Below are 25,066 nucleotides of genomic sequence, written 5' to 3'. Positions count from 1 at the left end.
TCCTGATCCCCATCATACTGCAGTGAACACAGTGCCCTTATTGCCAAAATTGCTATTGCTATTAAATAACTACTGCTATCAAGTATTTCACATGTAGAAGCCTTATCTCAAGACAAAGAAGTGCCCAGGAAACAGGAGTGAAATAGGAATTATTTCTAAATTCATAGAGAAGATATAAATGGCTGCCTCCTTAACACCATCTCCCTCAAAAAAACCCAAGAATAGTCTTACAAGAAAGATACACAGTAAAGCCTTTGGTTAAATGTATATTAATATTGTAAGTCTATGACAATTTTAAAATTAAAAAACTACAATTTTTATTAATTTTCAGTATTGTTAGGTCTATGAAAGAGAAATCTCTTAGTTGACAATAGAAGCCTATTTCCAAGAGTTATCTCTGCTGCATTCAGTATGTATGGGCAATAAAGCACCAACAAATTCAGGTGCAGGTTTTAGAAGTAACTAACACCTTAGTCTGTGTATAGACAGAATTTATTTCTTTTGGTTGATAATTCAAATGGAACATGTTTACAATATCAGTCTCTTGCATTAATAGTTTATGCTTGGTGATCATCTTCTAGTTTGGGGGTTTGTATATCCTACGTATACACAACTCAAAGCAAACATTAAGCAAATCCAATCTAGTACTCTTAAAAATGAGTACTGCATAAACAAAACATAAGTGCACATGGCAATTTTATGTTCTAAATCCACCCACACAGTTGTTCTTAGCAATTCAAGAACAGAGTTGCATGGGTAGATTGACAGAATTTGAGTTACAGACATCTGTGCTGAAATAATGATCAGCATATGAAGGTTTTGTTCATTAAGCAACCGATAAGGTCTTGTTCTTTATCCTCGGAAAGAAAATAAATACACAGCATCAACAACAACAACAAAAAAGCAGAATGAGCTCAAGATACTCTGCTTCTTTCATTCACTCCCAGAAATCTACTCATTTTGAAACATAATCTTACTGCTATTCCAAGAACAAGCCATGATAAAAAAACTTGGATGTATAAAACCAGTGATCTTAAAAATCTGTAAAAAATTGAATAAACTACAGGATCCTATTGTCTTTAGCTGCTGCAAATACCACACTGCAGTTGAAGACATAAAATCTCTAACAGACCAGATGTCAAAATGCCAGTCGCCATGAATTGTTCGTCTCAAAGTCAGAGCTCACCTTAAAATCCAGAGGAGGAAGGTTTTTCCTTTGAGGACACTTTGCTTCTATTAACTGTACATAGTTTTATGGTCTTCAAAGTTGCCCAATCTTTGTTTGAACCCTGCTAGGGTGAGTGGCCTTATTATGCCCCAGTTACTTCCTATGGCAGCAAGTTTTACAGTCTAATTACCCATTATGTCAGCAAATCTGATAAGCAAAGCAGTCTTGGCAAAAGTCTAGAGACTAAAGCAAAAGATGAACCAAAGGTCCAAGACAAAACCAAGTTTCTTCCTTTAAAGGAAAGACTTCATGCTATTTTTTTTCATGGAATGTTCCCATGCTCCTGTGGTACACGAACAACAGCAGAAGCTCCACTTGTAACTGTAATTTTATTCATGTCATCCTCCCATGCAGCTCTCTTGCAAGGTAAACAACTCCCCATCTTCAATTTTGTGAGCTAAAACAAGAGGGAGATCACACCTAGCTTTTGTTCCAACAGCTTGAAGCAGCAAAGTTTCACAGCTTACTTTTAAGCATCAAGACTTAAATTGATTAACTGAAAAAGAGGATAAATTTGTACATTTTTCACAGCTTCCTCAGAGCTCCAGGGCATGAACCTTTTCTTTCTGTGGCTTTCAGTCAATACTGAATGACTTTTCAAGAACTTGATTCAATAAAACAATGAAGCAAGAACTAGTTACACAATGGTGTTATGTCCTGCCACAAAACCTCTGCTCCTCTGGTACTGTAGCACATATTAATACTGGGGGAAAAAAGGACAGAAAAACAAAATATAACACAACCTTAGTGAACTTACCAGGCACACCTATTTTTTCTGGCAAATGCTAGAAGACCTGAACAGGAGGAGCTATAGTGCAGCTGCAGATAAATATGCCCAGGAAACGTTCCAGAAACATTATAATATGAGCTAGATCCCATGGATTTCAATAGGTCAGGACTGTTACCAAACAAACCTAGCCATGATGCACAGCATTACACTCTAAAGGAATATGTATACCTCATCTTCAGGGTCTTCTGCTCCATTACAGGCAGACTTGCAATCAAACATAACTTTTAGTTTATTTTTCTCAGGAATAAATTCTTTTCCACCCTAAATTATGCAGCACATCTTCCAGTTCATTAATACTGCCTACTCTTGAAAGCTACAGGGATTTCACAATTCTTCCTGTAACATTTACAAAATATTTCCATAAATTTCCTACTTGCTGAGCAAATAACACATCGTCTCCAGTTAATGTTCCTAACACAGAGTCAGAACATTGACTCAGGGTATCACGTATGGAGCATCCAGCTGGTTGTCCCTGTGAGAGGACAGCACAGACAGAGTTTGAGGGATTAAAATTTCACCAAGAAGAAAACTTCCTTTCAGGGCAACAGGCATAGGTAAAAAGCAGTGCAGCAAGGATCTACACTTCTGGTTCATAGCCCTACTCTCAAAAGTAAATGGATGTACAGGGCTCCCAAGGGCTTTCCTCGTTACTGAGCAGTGGTTATCCTGTGTAGGACATGTCTGTTCACAAGGGGATAAACCCAAGACAACTCAAGGCTCCATTTTGCCACCACCAAACTCAAATTCTAAAATCTAAACAGAAGGCGTTACATAGGTGGGTAAAGAAATCATATCACACACATTTTTATATGAGTATTTTACTTTCTAAAATATCTGCTATGAGTACATCTTCCCCCAGCCTATAAGCAAAGTACATTCTAATAATTTTCATTCAGTGCACGACCACAGATATTTTTATAGCAAGCATATCTGCCAAATTGTGAGGCTCTTAACAGGCAATGAACTAACCAGTGTGGGTCACTAATAATTAAAAAAATTACCAACAAATAATACTTTTTAGTAAGGCCTCAGTATGTTTAATCTTATCCAACAGGAGGCAACTCACAGTGTGAACTCCAATTATGAATTCGCACTGTTAGACTGATAATAGCAGGATGTTCTGGATCACTGACAAAATCCCAGCTGGCACAGAGTGACCATGGAATGCCACAGGCCTGTGAGCTGTAAGGATGGTAAAAGTCCTGCCGTGTCCCACCGCAGCCGGGGAGCTGCTGACTTCTCATGAATGTTAAACTCAGAAGCAGCATCATATTACATTCCCTTGGTTAGTGGTACTGATTTCATTTAACAAAAGTCTTCTTTTACCCAATGAATTGTACATTTCAGATGTTTTCAAAAGATGGCAGAATAGAAGGGAATCACTTGCTAGAGACACCCGAATCACTTGTTAGAGTGGAGGCTCAGAGATTAAGTCCTAGAAAACAAAACCGCTGCTCTCCCTTTTGCAAAATGTGGAATACTTAACATTTTCTTAGGAAAGGACGTCATTTGATGTTTGATCATCGAGTACTTTCAGGCCCCATCAACAAGAGAGGAGATTTAATCCATGAAACAGACAGAAGCTAACAAGCAAGCTCTAAGTGACAGCAGTGTTAGAGAAATTACTTGTTGGGAGAATTGCCTTGTTAAGGTTTAGGGCTTGACATGCTCCAGTGATCTCAGATCTAGGGGGAGGTAAACAAAGCTTAGGAAGAAGGATGTACCACTGAGAGTGGACACAAAGAATGTAGAATTTATGGGCCACAAGGATATTTTGCAGAACTCCCAAGATAAGTAAGAAACCAATAAAGACAACTTAGCAACTGTGCTGAATCAGCTCCGAGTGGGTGAAAGGCAATTCTTGCAGGGGGAGAGCATGACCAGAACTACCGACTTGCAGATCACTGACTCAAGAAACCCACTGACTCAAGAGAAAGAATGAGAATGCAGATTAATTAGCATGAGAAGAGAGAGAATAATTAACCAATAGAATTAATAAGAAAATTATGTAACTTGTAGCCAGTAAATGCCTAAAACATATAAATAGTAAAAAGTTCTGGTAGTGGGTGTGCTTGATTGGTACAACACCACCAAGCACCCAGGCTTGCACAGCTCTGAAATAAATAATCAATGTATCAGCAGGAGTATGGCCAGAAGGACTAGGGAAGTGATACCTCCCCTGTACACGGCACTGCTGAGGCCACCCTTGAGTCTTGTGTTCAGTTCTGGGCCCCTCACTTCAGGAAGGACACTGAGGTGCTGGAGCACATCCAGAGAAGAGAAACAAAGCTGGGGAAGGGTCTGGAGCACAAGTCTTATGAGGAGCAGCAGAGGGAGCTGGGGGTGTTTAACCCGCAGAAAAGGAGCCTCAGGGGAGACCTCATCACTCTCTGCAACTCCCTGTAAGGAGGCTGTAGCCAGGTGGGGGTTGGCCCCTTCTCCCAGGCAACAAGAGACAGGATGAGAGGAAATGGCCTCAAGACGTGCCAGCCTCAAGGTTTAGGTTGGACATTAGGAAGAATTTCCTCACAGAGGGGTGATTAGACATTGGCATGGGCTGCCGAGGGAGGTGGTGCAGTCACCGTTCCTGGAGGTGTTCAAGGAAAGACTGGAAGTGGCATTCGGTGCCACGGTCTCGTTGACAAGGTGGTGTTCGGACACAGGTCGGACTCGATGTCCTCACTGGTCTTTTCCACCCTGTTTGATTCCGTGACTCTTGGCCTGTCGCACACGGGGTAACGCCCCCGACCGAGCGGACACCGCCCTGTTCGGAGCGGACCGAACACAAACCCACCCGCTCCCTCACGCGCAGCGCGCGCGGATCGGAACCTGCGGCGCCGCCGCCGCCTCGCGCACGAGCCCGTGTGACCCACGCGCTCCCGCGGCCCCGCCCCCTGCCCCGGGGCGCCCCCACCGCCCAGCCAGAGGGCGGGGCCTCGCCTCCCACCCGCGCTGATTGGCCGACGTAAGACACACCCGCTCCCACCGCCCTTCGCGCTCCTCCCCGGCTTGCTTGGGGGGGCCGGGTTTTTTGCCTGATTCAAAATTGTCGCCAGGCTCAGTTTCTTCGCGAGCGCCGGGCGTGCTTGGAAGAGAAGCGCTCCCGCTGCCTTGGTACAGGCTCCTGTATTTTTCTGGATTTCTTTTTTTTGTTTGTTTTTTTACCTTATTTCTTCGGCGGTTTCCCGCGCAGGCGGCTGTACCGGTTGTCCGCGAGCCGGAGGGGCCCTTGAACGGTGCGACGTCTCAGAGCAGCCGGCTGTGGCGGGGGGTCCTTTCCCGGCGCGGTCGCACCGGCGCCCCCCCGCCCGCCATGTACTACAAGTTCAGCGGCTTCGCTCAGCGGCTCGTCGGGGCCACGGCGGCCGCCGCCTACAACCCGCAGGTAACACACCCCGGGCAGGGGCTGCGGCACCGGGCGGCGGCTCAGCCGGGAGGGATCGGCCGCCCCGCCGTGCACCGAGCGCACCCGGCCCCTCGCGTGACCTTGGGCGAGCCGGGACGCCGCGCTCGGCGGGGCGGCCCCCGAGTCGGCTGTGGGTGTATCGGGGGTCACAGCAAGGGATTAACACACCATCATCGTAGGGGACGGCCCCCGAGCTGCAGCAGTGGCTGGTGGTGTTTTAGAATCACAGAATCAATTAGGTTGGAAAAGACCTCAGGGATCATCGAGCCCAACCTGTGACCGAACACCACCCTGTTAACCGGGGCACCGAGTGCCATGTCCAGTCATTCCTTTAACACCTCCAGGGACGGTGACTCCACCACCTCCCTGGGCACCTCCAATTTCTGATCACCCTTTCTGTGAAGAAATTCCTCCTGATGTCCAACCTAAACCCTCTCTGGCGCAGCATAATACTGTGTTCTCTCAGCCTGTCGCTTGTTGCCTGGGAGGCCGACCCCCACCTGGCTACACCCTCCCTTCAGGCAGTTGTAGAGAGTGATAAGGTCACCACTGAGCCTTCTCTTCTCCAGGTTAAACACCCCCAGCTTCGTCAGCTGCTCCTCATAGGATTTGTGCTCCAGACCCTCATCGGATCCGTTGCCTTTCTCTGGACTTGCTCCAGCACCTCAGTGTCCTTCCTGAATTGAGGTGCCCACAACTAGACACAGGACTGTAAATTGCAGCTGGCAGGTCAGAGCAGTCCTGCAGCCAGTCCCCTCTCTTGTCTGTTAATGTAGAAGAAAAAAATTACTGAAAGCATTAAAACCTTTATCAGAGAGGACACAAATCTATAAAAGTTTGTTTAAAGAAAAATAAAAAAACACCTTTCCTGTACTGTCTTTCATATCAGCTTATCATTAACACAGCTTAGTCCTCAGCTGTGTCACACAAATGTGCTGTGCAATAGAATAGCTACATTTTAGAGTTACCTTCAGTCCCTTTTTGCAGTGTTATTAGGCTAGGCCAGATTTTTGGTAGAATTTCCTTTTTTATTTTTTCTTAGTTTGACTCAATTCCCACATCACACATTCAGATGCATCAGTCTGATAAAAATGTTTTCAATAAATAGCAATTAAAATATGAAAAGAATCCCATGAATAAGTAGGTGTTAAGTCCAAAGTGAAATAAAATTTTTTTTATTAATTTCATTGCTCTATTTCATAAAACTATAGCTCAGAATGTAAAGTGGTTTGCTTTTTATGCTTCTGTTTATTTTCATGTTTCTGAAAAAGTGAATGCATCCTGTGACTCAAATTCTGCTTAGGCAAATAATCAGTGTCATAACTCACTCTATTTTGTGCTGTTACATTGTGATGCTTCCCAGTGGAAATGGGAAGTGCTCTGTTCAGGTTTAGGCTTATTATGGGCCTGCAAAGTATCTGTCAGAATGTTTTTCAGAAATTCTTTTGCTGACAGTAACTTAACTAGCAGCTTATTCTAACAAAAAATTCCCTGAGTTTTAAATGTGTGTTGTTCTTTCCATCTCAGTCTTAGCATTCTTAGAAGACTTAAGTTTTACGTTTAACAAAGTTGCATAAAGTAGTCTGAACAGTTCAGCTTGTTTGAGTAAATGGGAACTTCCTCGGCTGGTGCAGTTGAGGAGTCAAATAAGTTGAAAAAAACTACTTCTCATATTTGGTAGGACAATGACTGCCATAACCATTACAAATGCAATAAAAAGTATTAATTCAAAGCAGTGGGTTATGTTTAAAGTACAAACAGTGGGACCAGTTTCAAATGTCAGGTGAGGACAAGGATATGAACTTTCCTCTAGAACCTTTCCCTAGTTCTTCAAGGCTGAACACCATCCAAGTAGAAATTTAGTTACATTACTGGATCTTCACTTGATACAACTTATTTTGCTTATATCTATTTAAACTCCCCATGAACCACAGGTCTTTTGATTTTTATCCCCTACAAATTGCTTGGAGTTTGTTGAGAAACTATAATGGTCAACCTTTTATGCCACAGGTGTTACTTAATAAGTGCACAAAATCACTTTACCTTAAGTGTGCCACCCCAATAAAAACAAAGCCTCAAGTGATCCTACCTAAGAGCATCTTTGTGTTAGAGATAACAAATATATTTAACCTCATACAATGGGGTGTGTTCTAATATGGAGGACCTGCTGTTTAGGTTAGAAGTGTCTATGTTCAGCAAGTTCATAAAAGGTATTTCAATGCATGTTCTGAAATACTAATTCTCAGCTTAACTTTCTTTCCCCTTTTCCTTTTGGTCCTTACCTCAGTTTTCTCTACTTTCTCGTTCTCTGATCTGTTTGAGCAATGCCCCTAACATTTAAAAATTTGAGTGTGGTGCTGTCTCCATTAAATTATGCTCCAAATCCTTGACTGTTCTGTGCTGTCGGGAACATGTCCATTTAACTTGCAGATTCATACTAGAAAGGGATAAATTTGTTTTAACTTTGAGCATGATGGCCAACTGACAGATATATTGTGTCCTTAGACGTTCAGACCTCTGAGAGGGGAACAAACGCTACAGCAGGGTAGGCAGAGAATTCTGTTTGCTATTTTGGATTAGCTACATGTCTTGACCTTTCTTTGAGGACTTCAGCATCTGACAAAGCCTTTGCTGTAGTGTGCTGATGAAATCAGCTGATGTTGACTGTTCTGCATACTACCTCTCCTGTACGTTGTCCAAGAATGGGGTAAAAACCATGTTATAGTGATTAGAAATAAAAGATAATCTCAGAAGAGGAATTATCAATGTGTAACATTTTTTTTAATGAAGCTTAGGTCAAATGTTTAGAGGCATTAATTCCTCAGTACTATCCAGAGTGTAGTCAGATACTAATGTTATTAAATCTCTTAAACATAGTTTTAGTAATGTTAAATACAAGTGACAAGGGTCATTTAAGGTGTCTAAGTTCTTACTTAAAAATGATCTGCAGTGAAATTCAGCCATGACATTATACTGAGGATTTCTCTTCAGTCACGCTAAGCTTAGCAAGCAGCTGGGTCTGAGATAAAGCACTTGCCAATAACCACGGACAAATACCAAGTAGGAACAGCCAGGCAGTTACACTGATTTAGCTGAGCTTCTGAGCTTGGGTGGAGCTGACCACAAGATTCACAGTTCATGGATGGAATTCAAGTGGACCCTGATTAATGCAGCATTAGGCAAAGTGAATGGTCTCCCTTCAGCAGCACATGTTTTGTTGTACTCTTTCCTTGAGCCAGCCAACCACATCAGTGGTTTTTATTTAAAGTGCCATATGATGTTCTTAACTGGTGCCATGCTGCTCTGGAAGTAATTTACAACAGTACACTGATAATTATATGAGTTTTCTGAAATGGTTACATTTGATTTCATGATGAAGTTGGTCATTATGAGTTGGGTCTGAATCTGCTATGGCTTCAGCAGAAGGGGGATCTTATAACTATCTGAAGAGGAATGTATTTCTAAAGCCAGAAGTGTGCAATAACCAACAGTTGTTAACATGACTGATTTCACTATTCCAATAGTAATCCATAGTGTGTCTTGCATGCAGGCAGTCTCCTGTAGGTGCAGGAATTTTAGTGCTAGTAACAAATGGTAGGGGTTGCCTCTTATCTGTGAGTTTCGGAATGATCAAAGAAATACCTTTATCGTGAAACTATTGAAAGTAGTTTGCAGCTTACTCCAATTCTCAGTATTTACATTTGCCACATGCTACAGATAGTTCATGAAATACAGGAGACATGATCACAACAAGCAGGAATTGCAGTGATTAAGTAACTGGGAGTTACTAGATGGCACTGCTGCTGGTAGAAGTGGGCTCTCAGGAAGGTGAAAGCGAGATTCAGAATTGGAAATTTTAAGGCAGAGGAAAGATGCACATTTTCACATTTGTTGTGATACTAACAATCAAGAAGGCAAGAAAAGTTTTGGAGAAAAAGTCAGCTGCACATTTAGTATAAACATCTGGTCTGTAGTTCTATCAAATCACCAACCTTTTAAAGACAAATCTAACAAAGTACCTAAAGTTCCTATAGATAGGAAAGTGGTCCAAAACTGCTTTCTTCAAGTCTTTTGACGTAGCTGGTACTGAGCCTTGGATATATAGTCATTAACTTCCCCTGGCTAAAAATAGTTCCTTAGATGCTTCCTTCTTACCAGTATGACCAGAACTGGTCACGGTTCTTAAATAATTCAGTCCTTACCTTCAGGCACAAGCCTGTTCAGTAGAAAGGCAGTAGTTACTGAATATGCCAGAGAATGCAGTTTTGGCTGCTGTCTTTCAAAATGTAACCAGGAAGGTCACAAATGGATTCTAATATTCATTTAGGCACTAGAACAGTGGGAAGCTGAACCCACATCTTCAGGATAGAGAATTGATGACCATTCCATAGATTATTTTGGGAAGCTGAGAAATCTGGTCTTTTTGCTGAAGATGCCTGTTGTAGCAGAGAGTTTACATATGGAAAACACGTGTCTGGTCTATGGCAGGCATAAGAGAAAGAGTGCCAGTCTGCTTCCAGCTTCAAACACTGTTCAGGCAGTTCTCTTAAATACAAAATGCATCAACTAGTCCTTTCAACTGAAACTAGAGTTTCAGTGCAGTCTGAACTTGACCCATGGAGAGCACTGCTTCTGTTTGTAGTGAAAACCTGTTGCATTAATTTAAGTGTAAAATGTTCTTAATTCTGAATCAACTTAGAAAAAAAAATTATAGCTGTTTTGGGAGCCATAATATAAAAATCACTGCCATGTGCCCAGACATAACTTTTAAATCTAACTAGAATAATAAAGGCAAGGAAGACACGTCATGATGGCTGTGACTTTGTGCTCTTAGACACAGAACTGAATTATGTAGGTTTTAATTATGGCAAACGTAGAGTACAATGATCTGAACCAAAGGGAAATTGAGCTGTGCTGCTCATGTGGAGTTCACTGAGGTATGCCAAGTTGCAGCAACGTGAATTACACAGTGTAGTTGCATATGCATAAAATATCCACCATGTCAGGGCCTCTGGAGTGTCCTTGAGTACCACTTACGACTTCTGTATGACACAAGTGATCCTAACCTTTTTTTTTTGACTCAAAATATGCTTCCAAATTATTCAAGGCCAAATTATTTATGGCTACTGCTTGCAGAATTCGGGAGGTAGAGTTCATTCCTCACTCCGATCCTAGCATCAAGGATCCTTGTTTGTAATCCTACTGCTCAGAGAGAGTCCTGGATAGTCTGACTATGTGCAAAATACAAGCAGTAATTTGGACCAAGTACCAGCACTGAAAAACAATAGCTATAAGTTAATGCCATGAGGAAATTGCAAAGGAGGCTCCTATTTTCCTCGCTAAGCTCTGACCCAGAGATGTTGCTGAGAAATCAGTGGGCCAGCAGTGTGTCTGGAGCTCATTGTCACAGGTCTTCATACCAGCTAAATAGTCTCTGTAATGTATCCTTGTAATGATTGGCAGCGTGCCTACCTAACGTGACAATTGGTACATTTGCAAGTGTTATATACCTTGATATTTTAATCTTTATTTATGCAGGGACTCAAACCAATAGTTTCCACTGAATCCCCAGCTCCGATTTTTGGGACAACAAGTAAACTTGCTTCAGATTTTCCAGCAACTGATTCTTACTTGGCTAAAAACAAGGTACCAGACCTACAGAAAATTTTTCAGGTAATCGCAACTTTGAGAGTAACTTACAGAAAACTGGAGAGTGGGACATATCCATCCTTATTTTAATATAGCTAACTACTTTTGTCATTCTATAATTCCTAATTCTGTAAAGTCTAATCAAGAAATGCCAAGTGCAGTATAACCTGTACACTTGTACTATACTGCAAAGTATATATATGCCTTGTCTAGGAGACAAATACAGGAAGTGGAAAGCCAAGTAACATTGTCTTTTTGCTGGCTTCAGAAGATGTTTGTTGTATTAAACAAAAATAAAATTTGACTATTAAAAGCCCTTTCTCTCTGGGAATCCAAGCGTATGCCTTAAAGCAGATCTGGAGGAGCAAAGCAGGACGTTACTATTCTGTGTATAGTTATTTGAATATTACTGAAGCTGTTTATAATGCAGTATAAGAAGAGCACAGTAAAGTTTTCAAGGCCAGTTTGTTAGCTATGCAATTTTTAGGCATGCTAGGATTTTTCATAAAACAAATTAGTTAAGCATTTTTTTTTTAAGCATGTGCTTCATATGATGTTCCCTTTTCTCTCTTACATGCCACTTGAATGTGGAGTGTGTCAGTCTGACTCGGTGAATATTTTTTTATACCCATCCTCTCATGTTCTTTTGTTTCTCTTTCTCCATCCAGGGCCTCTTGAGAAATATTTCAATATATATTCTTTCTGCTTGCACTTAACAGCTTTGGCTAACAAAATTAACGTGCCTTTGCGCATTTGGCTTGCTGGATAAAACCCACTGAATACACTTGATTGTAGCCTATTTGTCAGGGGGTTTCCCTCTTGGGAGCCTCTTAACTTACGCAGGGTAAGTTGTTCCTTAATGACCTTGGAATGGGTGTTAATTTCTTTTTTGTTTGTTTTCTTTTTGAACTGTTCCCACAGAAAGCAGACGGATTGCCAGTACACCTGAAACGAGGAGTGCCAGACAGGCTGCTTTATCGGACCACTATGGCTCTAACAATAGGCGGGACTATCTACTGTCTGGTAGCACTGTACATGGCCTCCCAACCAAGACAACAAAAATAAATGAACCACAGTTCATGGGACTCTCAACACTTCTCTGAAGGACCTTCTGCATGCATCAATTTGCACTTAATTCTGTGGTCACGTAGGGTTCATTATTCAGATTAAATTTCTTGGAGAAAATGGTTTTACATTGATTGCCTTATGTATTCTAAAAAACAATATAAATGGCCAAATACATAATTTTAACATAAGGTTGTAGCTTTTGTTGTCATGCAGGAATGTATAAAGAGTTGGAGAAAGTTAAGCTTTTCCTTCCTTCCCTCCCCCAACTTAAACAATGTTAGAGAGAGGACAGGACAGGGCAAATACTTTGTGGGCTATGATTCACATTTCTTAGTGGAAGGATGCTGCTAGTTTCCAAAACACTAGAAGCAAATAATTTAGTTATTATAGCATACTGGGAACTTCTTCTGTCATATACAGCTCATTTTACATAAGCAGATGGCAGTGTAACTTTTCCAAATGCTGGTATATTATTAAATATTTGTACCTCTGGTGGTAGGACTTGACTCCTTGAAGCGTTTAAAGTGGATTTATTCCATAACTTTAGCATCAGTGTATGCAGCAGAGTGCACCAGTATTGTAGCATCAGTTATACTGGGTTTTGGAACTTTCATTTGTCAAACTGTATTATTGTGCAATAAAGATAACTACTCAAATACTAAACCAGGCAAATCTTGAAAGTTTCAGACCACTTCAGCTGGCCTGGTAGGAAAATAAACATATTGGTACATTTTTAAGATCAACTTGTAGATCTCAAACCAGGCAATTGATTCAGCTACCTTACTGTCATCTTTTTGAGATGGTAAATCTCTTAAAACCCTCTCTTGGATCTCACTGAGTGTTTAACTATAAGCTTTGGTGAAACAGGCCACTGTCATAACTCAGCTGCTTATTATTTTCAGTGCCCACACATTTATGTACCCACATACACACACATTTCCTTTGTTGTGTGGGTGGAAGAGGGACAAGTCAATAAAACCCTTTATGGATTCCCTTTCCCTTGTAATAGCATAGCCTTGGACTGAAGGTTCATACAGGTCTTCACAAAAAGCATCCTCTAATTTGATAGATCCTCCTCTGGCCCTGAACATCGATTATTCACTCTTTGTCACCGAGGCTCTGGATAAGCATGGATTTACTGACCTCTGTAGAGACCCAGCTCTCACAGAACTGCATAAACAACCTTCAAAGTAAATAAGAAAACCTGTTGATAAAGGAACCTAAAACTTCCATTTTTTCAATCTTTCACTAAAAACAATCTGATTTTTTTTCCAGTCAAGTTACATCAAAGCCTTATTACTGTTCCATGGGAAAAAAAAAATAGCTGTTTTTATTGTGATCTCAGGTTTCAATCAGTGTTGGTATTTCAGGATGAGAGAGATTTAAGTCACGGAAAAATAATTCTGTAAGCACAGCAAAAGCCAAAGAATAGCATAGAATAACTTAATTCTGCAAGAATTGACAGCTGTGTTGCCTCTACTGATAAAATATTTTATCCTCAGTAGTCTGTGCTTCCATGGCACTAAGAATCTTCTGCTATAACCTGCTAAATCCTGCAAAAAGAAAAACACCCCCCCCCAAGTCGCAAAACAAAAAACTCCAAAAGAAAGAAAGAAAATAAGAAAGAGAAAACAGCACAACAGGTTATTGTCTGTCTTCCCTACCTACCATCTATTAAGCACTGCCTACAAGAATTTTCTAATAAAGGATACTTTGCACATAAACTTGACTGGTAGTTTTGCTCAGTATTTCCATGCTCTTAGTTTTTTGAATTGGTTTGGGTTTTTTTTTTAGAGGGTGGGTTTGGGTATTTTGTTTGTTTGTTTGTTTTGTTGGGGTTTTTTTTGTTTGTTTTAAAGAACTGGTTTTAAAGTTTATACAGAGGATAACTTTCTGCTTGCTACCAAAGCAGATATGGTTAAAGTAATTAAACTGTTGTCCTGTAGCTCATTAGCCAGTGGGAATACCCTTCAAGTACTTGTGGAAAGAAGGAGCGACTTATCACTCAGGTCCAGCTTGCCTACAGGGAAATCAACTAGGAGATTGAGTTCATGTATTGCTATAGAGGTCATGGCTGAAGCTATGGATATCAGAATTGTCTTCCTATTGCCCTGGGCCTAGCTTTTTCCAGCTCTTTGTCAGCTGGTAAAATCATTTGTGCTAAAGGGAAGAGGCACTACCATCAGATTTCGCAAATTAAACAGAGACTACCTAATCCATCGCCTTTTTTTTTTTCTCTCCAGCATTTGGAGTTTGAAAAACTGTTTTCACTTTGCCCTTCTCACAAAAGCTGACCCCTTTGAAGGTTGAGAGTGCTGCTTCAGCTGCTCAGATTCACATCTGTGGTTCAGTTGGGGGTTAAAGAACAAAGAGGATTGTCTGCAGCCAGTGATACAGCTCCAGTCCTGAAAGAGGAGACTGCATTTCTGTATTTTGACAGCAAAGTGTTCTGAAAAACAGGAAAGCTTGCAAGCTATAACCAGGAGGTTAGGCTGTGGCAGCAAAATCTTGCCCCTTTTTTCTTAATTAGTTTTGAGATCATCATAAAAAAATTACAACATGGTAAATGCTTTTTCTTCCTAGAAAAAAAATCTCAACTATCTGTTTTAAAATATTTCTGATGCCAGCCTTCTGTGAGGATTCAAGAGGGTTTTAGTGTTTTGAATTATTATTTGTGATAGAGACCTAATCATCATGTTAAACCGTCAATAACACCCTTACCTTTAAAAGAAGTAGTCTGACCCCCACCTGATGTGAAATAAAGTCTTCAATAAGGACAACTAGGGGTGACTTGCATAATCAAGAAGACTACTTTGATATGTAATCCCCAGAAGAAAGAACCTGATGAGTACTACAACTTTATCATGTGTGTTATGTTCTGCTTGTTTTTCAAGACCGTCTCAGTTTTGTCTTAGAAAATATGCAACCTACCAGCAGCGAGAACTGAGGAAGAAAAAAAACAGATGCATTTTTAAATGATAGCTTATACTCTAGTACTAGTTTTTTTGCTTGAAGGTACAGTAGAGAATAAATTATAATAAGCTCTCATGCCCCAAGGTGCTGGGTGTGGAAGGGAAAGCGGCTGAGATTTACGGTACTCTGGAATAAAATTATCTCATGGATAATCATCCATCCCCAATGGCATTGTTCAGAGACAGTGGTTTTCCTTCTTAAATGATTTCTCTGGCAATCTGGATTCAATAGTTATATCTTTGTAATGTTTTTTAATTAAGATTCCTTCCTGCTACTTTTTATGTGGGAGCAGTAGAATAAATGCCTTTGAGGTAGTATGCACATGTCTTTCAGCTGCTTTAAAAATAAAAGTATGTTAAGTAGAGGATTGCTTCACAGTATTCCAGGATGACCATACAGTCTCAACAGGCTTTTGCCTTAACATTTTAAACTGTCAATGGACTGATTATTTCAATACAAGGACATTAACTGACTGAACTTGCCTTAAAGTAAAGCTTTCAAATTAAAAGGTGCTGTAAGGAATAAAAGCAAGAGAGCTAGAAATTTTGGATCAAATCTTACAGACCTAAAAAATCCAAAATGAGTGTTTAAGAACTGTATCCTTGCACATATGTACATAGTACTCAGTTGGTTAGAGCACAGTGCTAATAATGCCAAAGCCTAATGTGTTTTAAAATGGACAGTGGGAAGAACTCACCTGTAATCTAAGGATTAATTTTAAGCAATAGGCATGATAAACAACCTTTTAAGCATTTTATATATTGAGTACTAATTGCATCTTCATATTTATAAAAGATTATTAATTTGAAACAATTCCAGCTAGTTGCACTGCAAGTGATGCCCAGATTGCTAAAATACAGAAGCATATTTGCTGTGGAGTGCAAGCATTCCTGTGGATCAGGAAATAGGGTATATACTGTCAAGCATCAGTATGGCATCTCACTAACACCAGATCATATCTCCTGGTGCTTCTCATGTGATTCCAGACTGCTTTTGGATATGGCACTAGAAGGAACCATTTTTTTGTACATTATCTTAAAATATAAGAAAGTGGAATTTAAGGGTCTGTTTCCTCACACATATTCCCCCAGTCTGTTGCAGGCAGCCCATATCTGGGCTACAAGAAGTCAGTAATCATCCTCTGGCTCCAAAGAGACATGATACTCCATGGCAAAACATTTTTTCTAAATTATTTTGCCTAGTGGATCCAGTGCTGCAAAATCAGGGAGGTGGGAGAGAGGCGGAAGTACTTTTCCTCACTTCACATCAGCTGCATACCACTGTCACTTTTCCCCCTTCCTCACTCCCACATTTTTATTCTGAAGACCATGAAAAATTTTCTAGTTTACTTCCTTTTTTCCTACAGCATTTCTTAAATATTCTGTGCCACAAAAGGAATGAAATAGTTTCTAAGTGCTTCAAGAGAACTTCTGAAATATTCATAACAGAAGGCATATATTTGTCACATGTATTTTTTCTCTGCAAGCTGGAAAAAGCCCTGGAAGTCTCCTTTGTCAAGTACATGATCCTGTCAACCCAGGAAAACCCTTACTACAGTGAGAAGTCTTTGAAGCAGCTTATTTACAGGTGTGCAAACATAGGGGCATCAAATGGCTTGCTGCTTACAAGCACCAGACTGTATTGCAAAGAAATACAGGAAATACCTCTTTCCTGCAACATTCTTACACTTAAGCCGGGCTACCTCGAATGTTTATTGTACCCATTCTTATATCTTCCTTACAATTCAGTCACACACACTAATTTTGCTATCGACTGCTTTACCTGCTTATGGTGTAGTGAAACCTTAAGCATCTTGGAAACCTTTCTGATTTCATTACAGACCTAATTTTTAACACCCAAAATGAGAAATTTAGGCATTAATTATGTGTGTCTATCACAAAACTTTCACTTGGGGCATAGAGACAGCTGACAGCATCCATAGCAGAGGTCAGTCTGACCTGCCACTGTAAACCAAATGTTCTCCCAGCTACATGAAGCCATCCTTACTATTTTGAATGGTTCTTGTTATAGGGAGATCATCTGTGTAATCTTTAGTTGCTTACCTACTTACAAGAGAAGATTGAACGTTGTCTAATCCACAACACTGCATAAATGCAAATTGTGCCTTCCTTTAAAATAAAAGTGTAACAGCACTTCTTTGGAAGGAAGCAAGGAGAACACATTTGTTGGAGTGGAGAGGTCATAAGTGTCAATTCCACCAACTTGATTCTGACTTGTAGCCAAGAAAGCAAGACTAATGAAATGCAGCTTTTCTGACATAAAGATCAAGTACTACTTATTAAAGCTTATTCTTGCATAGGCTTAAGGAATATTTATTATCAGTTCCTTCTAATTGGAACTGATGAAGCAACTCTGCTCATATGCAAAACAAAAAACACACTTCATCATACTCGTCGTTAGCAGCATAACCCTGCAGAATTAACAGGAGGCAAGATTTTAGGCTCTCACAAAACAACAGGAGCAGCAGCAAAACCCTACGTTGCAGTCAAGCAGGCTGGAGTCCATTTAAGGTTCACCCAGATGTAGAGAAACCAAACAGCTTGTAGCACTGTGCCCCTCTTACACTGTCTTTTCAGAGAAGCACACTTTCAAAACAAACTGAAAGAATGATTTCTGGCAATCTCAGAGACTTGCAGCTTTCTCAGAAGTTCACCTGGAGCCCTTTCTAAGGCTCTGTAACAGCTTTCCGTGGCCACTGAAGAATGGCTCTCTAGACAAAGGACTGAGCTTTTGTTTAGATGTGTTCCCAGCTACGCAAAACCTTGTGGATAATGCCTGTCAAGTCTGCCTGCAGAGGAGCTGTGTCTTTGATCTCTGTACCATGACATGTAGAAAATGTAAACATAATACAATATCCAAGTGTGACAGTATTAAAATGCTTGAATAATTCCAAAAGATGTGTGCCCTCCAGGAAATTTATCATCTCTGTGTAGCATATTTTTAATTGCACTGACCAACAGCTTGTAATTAAAAACTACATGGTGTGGATTTCTGGATTACAAACTCAAATTCCATATTCTTTATTCAAATTATATTGGATAAACCGAACAGTGAAAACAGAAAAATCTGTCAGTAGCTGTATGAACTAAAATCTTCTTGGTTTGCTGTTCCTCCTTCCCAGGAGATGTCAATGCCTATGCTTTTCCTGCCACTTTTCCTGGGAGTGGGAAGCAATGAGTAATCATGCACAGTAGGATTTTTCTTGCTTCTAGAACAAGGGAGATTGGGTGGCCATAGAGTAACCAACTTGTTTCCATGACACCCATTCCTTTCTTTGTGGATGCAACCAAACAGCTAGACTCTGCAGTTTTCTACAAAACTGTAGTCTCTTACCTGCCTGACAGACCTAAGGAAGGGGAGACCTTCATGAATAATCTGGCTGGTCAACAGCAGGCCCATTTGCCACGGCTGGCACTTAGGTACGAGCAATGAAAAGGGAAAGTGATACTTGCTGTCTCTGGAAACAAAGCCATCCAGACCACATGAAGACATCACCTGTGAAAAACACCATCAAATGCCAGCAGGTCTACTACGAACACCCTTTGTGACCATGTGTCAGATGGTTATTCCATACATTTCAACTCTTAAGCTTTGGGTTCCATGCTTCTAAAATGCAGCAACTTTCACCAGCTAGATGTCAGTCTCTTATGTGTGAACAGTGGTATATGCCCTTTACTTTTTACATACTGTAAATTCAAATGACCATGTGATACATACATTTAATCAGGATCACTGACCTGTGTTTATCCTTTAATCTCTTTAAATTTTAACTGTCTGCATAAGAGTCTTCAAGTGCTCAATCAAGCCCAAACTGCTCTTTTAACTGTCATTGCTTTTATTAGGTATTACTGCTAAGCATTTCCTGGACACAGATATAATATCGTATTTTGTATGAACAGTTCTGATCCTGATAACTGAACCTGAAAGTTGCTGAACTCAGTGCATGAATGAGCAATTATGCGCTTTATTTCTCAGGATTAACACGCAGATATGCATACATAGTGCCTACAGGTATAATTCTGGTTTCGAGTTGCAGTTCAGGAAAAATATATTTCCAGAAGCGGTAATAAATAAGCAAACGGAATCTAGCAAACATTTTGCCTGGGTTGCATGCCTGGCTTGAAGAAATTAAAGTTATGCAAAATCCTGCAAAACCTGTCTTCACAAGGCAAAGTTTTAAAAAAAGGCACATTTTTTTGTCTAACGTGTTGAAATCCACTGTAGACAACTCGGAGTTTGACTATTACTGCACTGTCAACTTTTGGATTTCAACACACATTAGGGAAAAATGCACTAAAAAGGCACTGCAACCTGTTTTTCTTGTTAAATGATTGTTTCAGTTTTATACTGTGAGGAGATGTGTGACTGCCATCCTAGAGCTGCAAGTGCTTGGAGTCTCCAAGTCTGCCTGTGAAAGGTTTCAAACAAGTGTTTTTCTATTCATGCATTTTTGTGGGGAAAAATTGCAAAGATTCTATAGGCTATCATTTCTAGAGTAAGCTTTGCTAGTGTTAGGCCAGAACTAGAAGAGCCTTGCCAGGTTGCCCTATATTGTATAGAGCCTCTTTCCTGGGGATGAATCAGAACAAATCTTGTTTCTAGCAAGGAATAAACTCATTTTAAGTTGCCTTTCCATACTCTTCACCATTTTATCAGCAGAACATATAGGTTGCATAGCAACCTGACCAAGTTTAATTCCTACTGGCAAAATCCAGACCAAAGTGGAAATGGTGCAAGTCAAAGAAAAAAGTCCTTTATGTTTCTGTTACAATGATTTGTTACACAAACATTCAAGGTTACAGTGAAGAGCAACAGAAAAAAAAACAAACCACACCAAACCACAAAAACAAAATACCCAGCAGAGATTCTGTCCATTTTTACAGATTTTGACAGGAAATCCCTACAGATTTTTCCCCTCTCAACGTTTCTTTCACATTTCATCTCTCCCGGTCAGAAAGATCAAGTAGCAGAGAGCAATTTCTTTCCTATGAAGCTGTTTGTAATAAGCCACATCTCTGCAACTGCAGACATAGGATTTGTGTAAGATGCCAGTGGAAGTGCTAACTGTGAATTTATACCAGTATATGTGACTCGTTGTGATGCTCTTTTTGGACAAAAATGTTAACAGGATGCAGCGTACAGACCAAACTATAGAGCAGTTACAATAAAATTGTCCTTTTACCATGCAAGCTGTCCCACGTAAATCTGTGTTATCACACCAGCCTGGTGAAACAAATATAGTTCAATTGTCCCATCTGCAGAGGCAATATAGCCTAGAGGCTGCAAGATAACATGGCAGGGTTTTAGGTCTCCCCCTTGTTTCCTGTGATGAGACCAGAGTATTTAATAAAAGCACTGTGTACATATTGTAGACTCACAGTCTACCACTAACCAAACACCATTATAATGATCTGAAGTTTGTTTTTTTTTTAGTTTAAAAAGAGTTACAGGATTTTTCACGAAGTATGAAATAGTTTATAAACCTAACATGCTGATTTGACCCTCCCTACAAGGAAAAACATGCTTTACCTGAATCTGGTACTACCACTTTGTTCTATTTTGTTTTATTTTTCAGACTTGTTTTTCCTTGTTAGAATAAAAATAAAGAGTACAAGAGTGACATGAAAAATCTATAATTGCTTAAGAGTGCAGAAGGATCAAGAACTAGTCTGATACACTTAAAATTGAAAGTTCTTCATGGTTATTTCATAATGTATTTCTATAGATACAAAGATCCTTGAAACTTTAACATTATATTTTGTATATAATACCATTTACAGTTTTTGATTTTGATATGTCTTTTTTATTTACTGATAGCACTCATTAAAATACACCCAACTCTGTCACTGAAGCCAAATATTACATTCCATGTGAATCTTGGCTGGAGTTTCACCTGAGTGATATAAGAAAGAGGGTTGCAGAATCCAACATAAAAAAACCCCGTGAATTTGCTATAACTTTCTTTGCAACAAAAACCAATTTATGATCAGACACAATGGAATAAATCTGAAATGTATTAAATTGCTTAGATTTACTCCGAAACCACCTTCATCTCATACAAGGTCAGTTATCTGTTATAAGATACAACAGCATTTTTAAATAGTGATGGCACTAAAAATTACAAGTAACTTCACAATTGTGTTTGTGGTGAGCAGCTGAGTTCTGTGAGCCAAAAGAGACCATTGGATCTGGCAGCTTGAATGGCCATGGAGCATCATCTTGTCACTATAGATTTTACTTTTGTAGAATTTAGAACAAGCTCTAGTATTAGTTGCAACAGCTCCATTTTTAGAATAGACAAATGCAAAGTGGTCTTTTATTTCTAGCTGTTTCTATCATTTTGATTACAAATCTAATGTGATTTACTCTAGTAATCCTTAATTAATAGCATTTTTTTTTAAATGAGCTATGAGCTATTAATTTCAATACTGTAATAAAAGGCTTGAAATCTATTTCATGGCTTGCAAAAGAGGATTTGGGAAAAAAAAACCAGAAAGGCCTGATTCTCACTCATTTTATTTGCTGCACCTGTTATATCTGCTCAAGGTAAATTAAGGATAATGACATTCTAATTCAGTGGCCAAGTAGGGGTCACAAAATATTGGGGCATTTCTATTTCAAGTTGATCTTAAAGCAGTCCATTTAATTTTAAACAAAATGTACTGATCACAGGTAATCTAACCTTGAGAAATTGTCAACTTTAAAATAAAAAGTACATACTATTTCTGAACCTTTAAATAACACCTCACCTGCCCCCTGCCAAAAAGACCCCAAAAAAACAACCAACCAACCAACCAAAAAAAAACCAAAAAAACCCACAAAAACCCAAAACCAAAAACAAACTAAAAAAAGAAACACGGAAGAAAACTCAGACCCACACTAGAATTTCTAGGATAAAGTCACTGCACAGAAACACATGCAGTATTCCTTACTGGTTTCTTCCTCCTTGCGCAGAAGAAACTATTCAGTGAATTTAGGTGAAGGTAGAGTATCATTTACGTTCCAGAAAGCTGACTCCCTTAACAGAAGGTTTGTAAGCAAACAGAATAAAATTCATCTGGCTTTTAGTGTAAGTGGCTTGATGGTGTTCTAACAAGCATATTTACCCTTCACAGGGCTAAATTACTAGAATGCATGCACCAGAACAGAGCATACAAAGCAGAAGAAAATAGGAAATCAGGACAGAGATTAATTTTAAGGCTAATTTAGCATAATGGAGACTGGAAGAAAAAATGAAATGTGGTTTTACAGTGAACTATTACAGATTTTAATAAAACTAGACTAGTATACATGACCTGAAACTCACACTGCTTCATAAAGGCACAATTGAAAATAGCATCCAAAGAACAGAAATTATATAAATTATAATGCTGAATTCCTCTGCAATGTTTCCCTAGAATGTCCAAACTACTTTGCAAAGTCATCATCCAAATAATTTTACTTCTTACTGTTCTATTAGGGCTAATTACATTTAAAATGGAGATACTGGTCTAGGAGTGGACAGCAGAAGGCAGACCTTTCATTACAGACCATTGAGAGTTTTGTGTGAGCAGAAGCTTGTTTCTCTCAGAAGGCAAAAAGAGCAGCCAGACATTTCAGTGAAGAGGGTTATTTGTTTACAAGTGTTTCTCAGATGAGCATATGCTAAGACTATAGACATCAAGATGAAGAGGTCTGGGGATGAACACTTGAAAGTGATTTGATTTCTACTATTTAGTGGAATTTTGATGCTGTAGTACACTCAAGAGTTTAATAACACAACATAAAGCAGTATTTTCTGTCTAGTGCTTAAGACTTAATTATTAATTAAAGTGACTATACTGCTTCTTCTAGCTAGAATGATTTGAAAATAATTTCTGATTCAACAACCTCTGTTAATAGCTGTTTAACCCTGGCTATTGCATTTGGATGTTGCAATATTTCATGTAAATATGTTTTTCTTCTCCTTGACAAAGAGATGTCCTTCTTCATCCTAAAACTGTGGAAAACTTCAGATAATCATATCTTCAAAATATCTTCATTTGAATTTGATGAGTACTCAATATTAATGCAACCTAAAAGTATGCCAAGACTGACCATTACTTTGAAAGAAACACATCTTCAGAAAAAAACATTTCTGAGCACCCAAAGACAATATGAGGCATTAAAAATGGACAGAAATCAAAGTCTGTTTTATATGGGCATGTATGAAAGAGGAAAAAGAAAGACTAGTGAGATAGAATATTCTCCTTGGCTTTCTTTCATTCATATATTCTCACTGTTGTAATGGGAGCTTTGCTAACAATCTGCAATATTTTATTTTACTATGAGCCCTGTCAACACCTCTAACCAACTCTTAGTCATTTGTCCTAGTGAAGGACTATGTCCCCTACTGGAGCACTGAACACTTGCAGTTCAGCTTTGCAAAGGGAACAGTGAGCATTCATCACTTGGCAGGGTTACAGCACGGTGGCCATAACAATTACTTTGCCCAAGTAATCTTGGGACCTTGGGAATTTATCTTGTTTGAAAAACATAGAGAGTTAAGAGAGGAAATAAGCTCAGTGCCTGCCTCAGTTTTGAGCAGGCAGAATGCAAAAGTTAGGTACCATCTGTGGGAGACAGAAATCTGTGAACAACAAGGCTTTGATCTTCAAACTATAAGAAAGGATTTGTTTCAACACACAGTTGTATGGGTGGTGATTACCTGTCTTACTCACTGTGCCCAGTGGTCTGTTTTCCCAGGGTTGTTGTTGTGTTAAAATCAAATCCATGTTACATATTTGAATAAATCTCTATCAAGTAACCACTTAGGAGTGGAAATTTCCAGCTAAAACTGAGAGAATACTCCACAATCATGGGCAGAAGGACACTGGTAAGACTAAAGACAAGCTGCTCTCTGTGCCGCAGAACTATTAATGCCTGCTCTTCTACAGCAGTCACTCTTGGTCTGTCAAACATTACCTTTCCTTCAAGATAACACTTGTCTTGGGTCCTCTTTAACATTTTAATCAGGTAATAGACAACATACAAATAATCTGCAGCTACCAACAGTCTGACAGACAGGATTAGAGGTTAGCCCCAACAAATCACAAACAGCAGTTGAATTCTGCTGCTTTTTCTGACACTAAAAGCACAAATCTCTGTTTTTTACTCTGTCAAGGGATCAGTTTTAAGAAGTTTACAGAAATTTAATTTTCTGTAATTTTATGGAGATCAACAAACAAGTTTAAATCATTATCAGTGAGGGACCAATAGATGGACAGTCAATTAAATCACATATTGCATAATTGACCTCTATGTTGCAAGAAACCTTAGTCCTTGATAAATAAAACAGAGCTGAAGATGAGCCCTTTGGCCTAAGCAAAGGGGAATGATGGCAGTGCATCAAGATGCTAATACTCTATAGGAGTGAAAGCGTAACTTGTGATGGCCCACAGGACCCAAATACTATGGCCAAGTTGGTTTGAGATCATGACTGTCCTCTTTGGGGGATTGGGACTGCACTATGTCAGAGGTATTGCATCAGCATCCTCACCTGTGAGAGTACTGTAATTCAGCCGTATCTGCCAAAGGCACAGCAGTGCTACGAGGTCTAAATTCTTTTTTTAAAATGAGGCATTGTAGTCAATCTGAAATTCTACACTGCAGTGTAAATGTGCATTTCTGATAATAATATCAATTATATATCTGAAAAAAAGACAAACCCACAAACCTGAAAATTATTATTTGCCCAAGATAAACAAGGGAATCCTGGGCAGTAAGCAGTATAAAATGGGAGGAAGAAATGGTCTTTGCTCTAAATTCCTTGCTGTTGAACCTCATCTTTGTAGGTAAAGGTGCAAGGAGGTACACAATTCATTGAGGCATATAGAAATTTAGTGGCAGACAACTGCCAGAATATTGGAAAACCCTACTCACTGCATGCTACTACATCTGGAGCACTGTTGTC

General features: G+C 39.5%; 1 protein-coding gene across 2 annotated transcripts; it reads left to right on the top strand.

Moving 5' to 3' along the window:
* The first annotated feature begins 5,056 nt into the window (after positions 1-5,056).
* On the top strand, positions 5,057-12,329 carry LOC135411126 (cytochrome c oxidase subunit 7A-related protein, mitochondrial). Of its 2 annotated transcripts, XM_064648355.1 has the most exons (3): positions 5,057-5,403; positions 10,963-11,097; positions 11,995-12,329. In XM_064648355.1, exons 1-3 carry the CDS (start codon positions 5,332-5,334, stop codon positions 12,136-12,138), a joined length of 351 nt encoding a protein of 116 aa, XP_064504425.1. In that variant the 5' UTR covers positions 5,057-5,331; the 3' UTR covers positions 12,139-12,329. The 2 variants fall into 2 exon arrangements, with proteins under 2 accessions (XP_064504425.1, XP_064504426.1); XM_064648356.1 differs by lacking the exon at positions 10,963-11,097 and having other exon boundaries at positions 5,078-5,403.
* The last annotated feature ends 12,737 nt before the right edge of the window (positions 12,330-25,066 follow it).

The sequence above is a fragment of the Pseudopipra pipra genome, chromosome 3 (assembly GCF_036250125.1).
Source record: "Pseudopipra pipra isolate bDixPip1 chromosome 3, bDixPip1.hap1, whole genome shotgun sequence".
Taxonomy (NCBI): Eukaryota; Metazoa; Chordata; class Aves; order Passeriformes; family Pipridae; genus Pseudopipra; species Pseudopipra pipra.
This window is presented reverse-complemented; position numbering and strand designations above follow the sequence as displayed.